This window comes from Bufo gargarizans, unplaced genomic scaffold (assembly GCF_014858855.1).
Source record: "Bufo gargarizans isolate SCDJY-AF-19 unplaced genomic scaffold, ASM1485885v1 fragScaff_scaffold_65_pilon, whole genome shotgun sequence".
NCBI classification, from domain to species: domain Eukaryota; kingdom Metazoa; phylum Chordata; class Amphibia; order Anura; family Bufonidae; genus Bufo; species Bufo gargarizans.
Window position 1 is genome coordinate 269364 of NW_025334157.1, and position 8286 is coordinate 277649.

Sequence of the window (8286 nt, forward strand, 5' to 3'; positions counted from 1 at the left end):
CTGCTGAGGAACTAATAGAGGTGGGGCCGGAAGTCAGTGACCTCAGTGGTTGTTTTATGCTGCTCTCTGATTGGTCAGTGGAGTCTATTGTTTTATTCTGCTCTCTGATTGGTCAGTGTGACTGTATATATGGAGCTTCCAGAGACCGGGCATCAGATCACTTGTGCTCGGCTCCTGGAGCTTTCTGCTACAGCTCCACAGCTTTTCTTCTGAAGACTGCGAGGACTTCTCTACTTCTGTCAGATTCCGCTGCTATACTCTGAGGGGATTGGATATAAGGGCTGTACAATGGTGGGTGGTGGTGTAATTATTCCCTTACTCATAATGGTCGCCTTTTTATCTTCTAGCATGGAAGATGAGGGGGTTAAAGGGAATTCCGTCCAATATAAATGTGTGTGTGAGGGGATTTCCTGCGGCAGCAGAGACCGCTGTTACGGACAGCAATGCTTTGCCTCCCTCAGTATGAACGATGGTCTCTTGGTTTCTCAGAAAGGCTGCTTCCAAGTCTACGAGCAAAGCATAATGACCTGCAAGACCCCTCCTTCTGCTGACCAGGCCGTGGACTGCTGTCAGGGCGACCTTTGCAACATGAACATTACAGCACACTTACAAAGTAAGTCAGGTACCGCCGAGAAGTTAAATTACAGAGTGGAAACCCTGGCAATATTTATCCTGGCTCCAGTAGTCTTTCTAATAGTGCTTTCAGTTGTGGTTCTCCTGGTCTTCCGAAAAACTCAGCAACGACACATGGAGCAGTTGAGTACACGAGATGCAGAGTATCGGACTGTAGATGGGCTGATCGCTTCCAACGTGGGGGACAGCACCCTTGCGGATCTGCTGGATCACACGTGCACATCTGGCAGTGGGTCTGGGCTTCCCTTCCTGGTGCACAGAACAGTCGCCCGCCAGATCACCCTTGCAGAATGTGTTGGTAAGGGTCGGTACGGAGAAGTATGGCGCGGCCACTGGCAAGGGGAAAGCGTCGCCGTAAAGATCTTTTCATCCCGAGATGAGAAGTCCTGGTGCAGAGAGACTGAATTATACAACACGGTGCTGTTAAGACATGAAAACATCCTAGGTTTCATTGCCTCCGATATGACTTCAAGAAACTCCAGCACACAGTTGTGGCTAATTACGCACTACCATGAATTGGGATCCCTCTACGATTACTTACACGTAACCACATTAGACACGGTGACCTGTCTCAGAATTGTCCTTTCCATAGCCAGCGGACTAGCACATTTACATGTGGAGATTTTTGGTACACAGGGGAAACCTGCTATTGCTCATCGGGATTTAAAGAGCAAGAACATTCTAGTTAAGAAGAACGGACAGTGCTGCATTGCTGATCTAGGATTGGCCATGATTCACTCACAATCAACCAATCAGCTCGATGTTGGGAGTAACCCCTATGTAGGAACCAAGAGGTACATGGCTCCCGAAGTCCTCGATGAGACGATCCAAGTGGATTTTTTTGACTCTTACAAAAGAGTTGATATTTGGGCTTTTGGCTTGGTCCTCTGGGAGGTCGCCAGACGCATGGTTAGCAACGGTATTGTTGCAGATTACAAACCTCCCTTTTTTGACGTTGTTCCTAATGATCCTAGTTTTGAAGATATGAAAAAAATTGTCTGTGTGGATCAACAAAGACCAAACATTCCTAATAGATGGTTTTCAGACCCAACGCTAACATCCCTGGTTAAATTGATGAAGGAATGCTGGTATCACAACCCATCGGCAAGACTCCCAGCCTTGCGCATCAAAAAGACTTTAACCAAAATTGACAATTCCTTAGATAAACTGAAATCAGACTGCTGAACATCAGTTAAAAAGAACCCGACACAGTGCTTGCTTGCCGAGATGTAGACATATTTCTTCTTTTTTCACACTCAGCGAGAACCACCGGATAGTTCTTAGTAACCGCATAATTGTCCCACACAACTATCGAATTATCAATTACTGGCCCAGCAGGTAGCAACTGCCGCTGGCTTACTTTCATTTTACTTGCCACACATGCAAAATTTGGAACAATCTTACCCATTGTTGTCACGGGTTCGGCAGTCCCGGGAGACAAGGATACTCCAGGATCCTCCATTACACGATTACCTGCAGACTCCTTTCTGCAGTGGTTACCACGAGAAACGCCATGACTCTATCCTCCTTCCAGACGAGGAGTCACACTCTCTGGAGACCTTTCCTTGGGATCTCCAGCCACAGAATATGAAACACTTTCTCCGCTCCATAACTTCTGGACAACTGCACGCTGTTGTGGTTGGCCGCCCCTAGCAACTGCCTCATGGATCCTCCGCACATCCTCTCTAGGAATCTTCTCACACATAGGAATTCCTGAGAGCCACACTGCTCTTCGCCTCCTTTTCTCCCCGACGGTTGCCCTTGGCAATGACACATATCACCATCTTTTCCTCCGGCACTCGACTCTCAGCTAGGTTCAGAGCAGCCTCCCTCTGTGCAGCACTTGGCTTCCTAAAAAAGCCATTTGTTTCCTGCACCAGCTGCTTCATTACTTTCTCTTTGGCCTCGGTTTTCCGTCAAACTGGACCCCTTCTCACAGAGGACATCACCTCCCACACCGGACCATCTTTCACCTAGGTCGCCATTTTGATCAAATTTTTTTTCCACCGGTCAGTCTCTTTCACTTGGGCTTTCGGCCCTTTCTGCCTTGTCTTTGGTCTCAGCAACACCTTGCCTTTTCATTACTCCTAGCAACCTGTTGTCTTGCCTGCATCCGCCATGACGAATTGAACCTTGCAGCCCCTCCTGACGTCACTACTATGTTGAGATTATGTGGAACAGTCTTTTCACTTTCACCAAGACATGACGTTCACACCCCCTGCGGGTACATAAGGTCAGCTTGGCACAGTTTTACACAGACACCCGCTGTCCACTTGGGCACAGGGAGGTACAGGGCTTCTACTATGAGTTCTCCATATCTCCCCTTCCCTGGGTAGTACAAGAGAGGAAGGCCCAGGGGAAGGTTCAGCTCATTCCCTGGATTTGGAAGATGTAATCGGTATATTGATAAGACATAAGGTCATTTCATAAATCCTTTTGAACTCTTGGTTCCGGACTGTCTGGGGGGTTTCTTTGATGCAGTTGATCAGCTCGACCCCCCAGCAGGGGGCCATCCTGTCAGAGAAGAGAAGCTTGCTTCCAGTTAGGCTGATGAGCCCCTGACTGTTTAAAGAGGGGGTCGTGGTCTTCTGGGATCCCCCTTCTTCTCTTATGTGGCTCCCCCCCTTTTCTGGTGGGGGGGAGGATTTGAGCTGGTTCGGCTCTTCTACATGGGGAGCTGGTTTTGGCAGTAAGGTGTTAACACAGCCCTGTGCTTGGCCTGCCCCTCCTCTTCCTCCCATGTGCTGAAGGAGTCAGCCCCCTCTGCTTTAAGTATTTTCCCCTCCTGTTTATCTCCTTCTTGACTGGCCAGTGACGGGTTTGCAGGTACCTGGCTCAAGATGTCCGCAGGAGACCCTCTGATGGTTGCTCTCCTGGCGCGTATTGAAGTGGAGGGAGATGGCTGGTTGCGTGCGGAGCCTGTTCAGCAGCACCAGCCTCCTCCTCCAGCTTTGCTCCCTCCTGAGCTCTCTTCTCCTCCCCTGCCCCCTCCTCCACAGAGCAGCATAGCTGCGATCCCAGCAGCAGGGAGCTGACGTTCTGCTTGCCCCACACGTCCTCCCAAGCGATCGGGACATAGTCCCCCTGGCAGGGCGCACGCTATGCTCATTAACCCCACCGGGCCTGCCATTTTACATAATGGGCACAGGGCGACTGTGGCCTCCCCAGCAAGGGATGTTCGGCCATCACAGCACAGCTTACAGGTTCCGCCGCCTTCTCCTCCCCCTCCTTTTCCTGTGTCTAACTCTTCCCGCACTGTGAAGAGCACATTGCTGCCAGCTATGAGTGCCCAAAATAGTTCTCCCTCAGCCCCCCCTCACCCCCCCCCCCGGCAGTTGCACAACCGCATATCACACCACCTAACCCCACTCTGCCCCAGGGATCCCCTAGTGTTGCACCTGACCCCACTGAGATATATGTGGATGCGGCTGAGCCTCCTACCGACCCAGTAGCTGCCAGCCCCATGCATTTACAGGCGCCCGCCCCTTCCCAGACCCACCAATGTCACAGAGATGTCGTCGGAGATCTCCCTCCTCCCCTTCAGAGGGTTCCAGGAGCCGGAGTCATCACTATTCACGTAGGCGCCAGTCCCGATGCCGCTCCAGGGATTCCGGGAGAAGTCGGATCTCCAGGTCCTCGAGATGACGCTCCCCTTCGTCTTCGGACGTTTCGTTGGGCGCATCTGGGGAGCCTGGTTAAAGATGACATCCTGGACGTTAACGCCGTGAGCCTCATCACCTCTCCAGGGCCTCCAGCCTGATCTCTCAACCTCCCCGGCCAGACCCGCCTACAGATACGATTACAGTGCCAGCTCCTCCATTGCCTGCTACCGGTGAGTTTCCACTTACGGGGGTTTTAGGGGGGTGGGTGCCGGTGGGCCAGAGGCTGCGGCGGCCCTTAAGGTAATTCTTGACAAATTGCAACCTTACTTTCCTGAGCCTACAATGCCTACTGCGAAACCCTCTTTGGTACAGGCGAGCATTCATAAGGACTCCATCTTTTGCGGCGTTAGTCCTTTAGGGGCACATTTGGAGGAGGAGATTAAGGAGAAAATTTGGCAGAACCAGTATATTGACATTTGGTCTTTAGTCACCGTTGATCAGCATACGGTGGATATAGGGCAACGTCCGGTTGAGAAACCATTTGTGCATCTACGGGTCGCAAAGACCATGAACAACTGGCTTCAGGCCTTTTCGGTTCTGGGCTTTGTTATGGGTTAGTGTCATTCTGATCGCTGCTCTGAGCTCTTTTTATATATGGACACCATTTACAGCGCTTGCAAATCACATGGTGGTTCCGCATGGTGGAGGTATGACAAGGAATTCCGCCGTCGCCTTGCCCTCCAACCCAATATCGGATGGGGGGGCTAAGGCTTCTGATGTGTGGTTGTGGTTGATGGTGTCATAACGGCCTCCGTTTCCCAGCGCGGCCACGTGTTTCAGTCAGGGTTCAGTGGCCGTGCGTTGCCCGGGAACATGTTGGCTGTTTAATGAGGGACATTGCAAGTTTGCCGGGCTCTGCAGATTTAAGCATGAATGTTCCACTGGCGCGGCCTACATTCAGCATCCCGTTGCCCCGCTTCCAGCCCAAAAAACCTTCTTCCCACAGTGACCCAAAGGACCCCAGTGACCGTAGTAGAGATGGGGCCTTGGTTAGACCAGTACCCCAATAAACAGGCTGAATCGCAGCTTCGTTTTGGATTTATGTTTGGGTTTTTCATTCCTTTTGTTCTTGGCCATTGCCCTATTTTTTCGGAAAATCTTGCATCATCAAAAGAACACCCCTCGGTTCTCCGTAACAAAGTAGTGAAAGAAGTAGCGATGGGTAGAATCAAAGGCCCCTTTACTTTTCTCCCCTTTTATAATCTTCTGATTTCGCCCTTGGGCGTGGTTCCCAAAAAAAAACTGGGTAAACTCGGTTTGATTCACCACCTTTCCCACCCAAAGGGCACCTCGGTGAATGATGTGATCTCCCCTGAGGACGTCTCAGTTTCCAATGTGTCCTTTGACAGGGCCATTTCTTTTGACAGGGCCGCTGGTCAGGGTGCCCTGATGGCAAAATCAGATATTGAGTCGTCCTTTTGCCTCCTTCCGGTTCACCCGGATTGCTATCACCTGTTGGGATGCTGTGTGGATGGCATGTATTTTTATGATACGTGCCTTCCCATGGGCTGCTCAATATCTTGCCATTACTTTGAAATGTTTATTTCTTTCCTCAAATGGGTTGTTCATTATGAAACTGGTTCTCGTTCCATAATTCATTATTTGGACGATTTTTTTGTTTATTGCCCCTGGTGATGGGGACAGGTGCCAATTTTCCTATACTTCATGAAGCGTTTGGGGGTTCTGATCTCATCAGCCAAGAAGGCCACCCTCCTCCAGGTTCAATCCCTCCTTTGTTTGTTGGTTTTCGCTTGTAGGATAATGCCTATGGGGCGTCTTTCTCTTGCTACCCGTGGTGCCACTTCTCCACGGCACCACATTCGTATCACCAGCTCCTTGAAAGCAGATTTATGGGTATGGCAGGTTTTCCTTTCTTCCTATAACGGTCACACCTGCTTTTTGCTGGGCGAGTGCACCAATGTGGAACTGTCCTTATTTACAGATCCCTCAGGTTCCTGTGGCTTTGGAGCCATTTTTGTTTCCGATTGGTGTGCATCCCCTTGGCCTGAAGCTTGGCAAGCATTAGGCTATTGTAAGAACCTGACTCTTTTGGAACTCTTTCCAATCATCGTCGCGGTCGAGATTTGGGACCCTAGAGTGGCTAATTTGCATGTTTGTTTTTGGACCGATAACCTTGGTGTCGTTCATTGTATTAATGGTTTGTCCACCACTTCCTTGCCCGTTCTCAGTCTTTTGCGGCATCTAGTGTTACGTTGTCTGGAGTATAACGTCTTTTTCAGGGCCCAACATGTCCTTGGCACCTCTAACCTTACTGCTGATGCTCTTTCTCAGTTTCATTGGCAGGAATTCAGGATCCTCCTCCCGGAGGCGTGCCCAGATGGAGTGATCTGTCCTGAACAACTTTGGTGTCTGGTAGAGAATAGTTGATGCCCTTACTGTCTTCCTCAGTGACTCAGGCGACCTGGAAATCTCACGGTAAGGCATGGGAGGAGTTTCTTTCCCTTGGTGGGGACTGGGACCTGCGGAGGGATGAGGTACGCCTGCAGGTTACGATTGAACTGTTATTGCGCTCCTTGGGTGTTTCTGCCGCTGTGGCCCAACGTAGGCTGTCTGGGGTTTCTTTTCATTCTTGTATTCTTGGTTGGCCTGCCTCCTTCGCATAATCACTGAGGGGGCCTCCTTCCCTCGGATATAGCACTAGGTAATGGGTCGGTGCGTATTAGAATCCTTCTCTCTAATATTGAAGTTTTCGGTAGGGGTGCATGGATTCCGCTTCACCAGGTTCCGGGCTTAGCATGTCCGGTAAGCTTGATACACCAATACATGCAGATACGCCCATGCAGGTTTAATTTGTTGGTTTATCTCCCTTTTTAAACGATGCTTGTGACATGTGGGCGTTGATGCTGGTTCGTATCTGTATCGGCGCTGCTACAGAGGCAGCCAGAGCTGGCCTTTCCGAGGCTGAGGTTATGCGGATTGAGAGATGGTGCTCAGCTTGCTTTGGAACTTATATTCGCCCTGATCTATTATAAAAAAAAAAAAAAAAACATACAATCATATTCTTGTGCTGCATGCGTACTTATTTTTCGGTTTTACAGGTGTTTTCCGTCCGACCGTCTGGATCCTTGGCCATTATGTTTTTTGGACTGCAGACCCGGTGCTGAAGAGGTATTCGGGGCCTTCGCTGGTCCCATGTGCTTCCCGAGGTGGTTGATATCAGCAGGTCTGCTTTTGGTCCAGTTATTTTGGTTATTCATGCCGGGGGGGATGATCTCTGCTCTTTGAGAATGGCGGAGCTCATGACTCTTATGCGTGCAGACATGGAGCGCTTCGCTTCATTTTTCCCCGAGCTGGTCATGGTCTGCTCGGAGATCATTCCCCGGGTGGTCTGGCATGGTGCTAGGGATGCTGAGGCACTTGAGAGATGCCACAGAACAGTTAATGCCCATATTTCTCTGTATATCCGTTCTCACATGGGCATCGTAGTATGTCACCGGCAATTGGAGGGAGACAACAGGTCCTTGATGCGCCCGGACGGTGTCAGACATCTGCCTGGACATTTTCTTATCTGGGTTACAGGATGGAGAGGAGCATGCAATGTGTATGTTGGGTGGTATTCGAAGCCCAGTGTAAGGGTACATGGGCTCCTTCGTGGCGGGATATATTTGCAAATGACAAGACGGGGCGAAGTAAATAGCGGACTTGCCCACTGGGAGGCCAGTGGCCGGCATACCCCTCATGATAGTTGACGGTTTTGAGCAGTTAAAGCTCAGTGTTTGGTTGGTATAAGAAAATAAATAAAGCTATGGTCGATCACCAAACAAGTTGGAGTCCTGTGTTGATATGCGGTGTGGTTGGTAGTTCCGGTAAGGAAAAGTGGGGGAGTGGGGGTTGGAGTTGTCCACCCTCCTGGTTTGGTTTGGGTTCCCGGACAGTCTGAGACACCTGTGAAGTCTATTTCCTATGGAAGATTCCCACCCCCCCAAAGCAAATTGTCAGGCATCAAATTATATTCCCCCATATTCCTCAC

General features: G+C 50.2%; 1 protein-coding gene across 1 annotated transcript; it reads left to right on the forward strand.

The window, feature by feature from the left end:
• Positions 1 to 288: 288 nt before the first annotated feature.
• Positions 289 to 1818, forward strand: LOC122922707 (activin receptor type-1-like). The gene has a single exon (XM_044273409.1). It carries the CDS (start codon positions 289 to 291, stop codon positions 1816 to 1818), a length of 1530 nt encoding a protein of 509 aa, XP_044129344.1.
• Positions 1819 to 8286: the final 6468 nt, after the last annotated feature.

Bases quoted from the DNA above. Each gene is read 5' to 3' on its own strand.
- LOC122922707 (XM_044273409.1), top strand. From the start codon at position 289: ATGGTGGGTGGTGGTGTAATTATTCCCTTACTCATAATGGTCGCCTTT.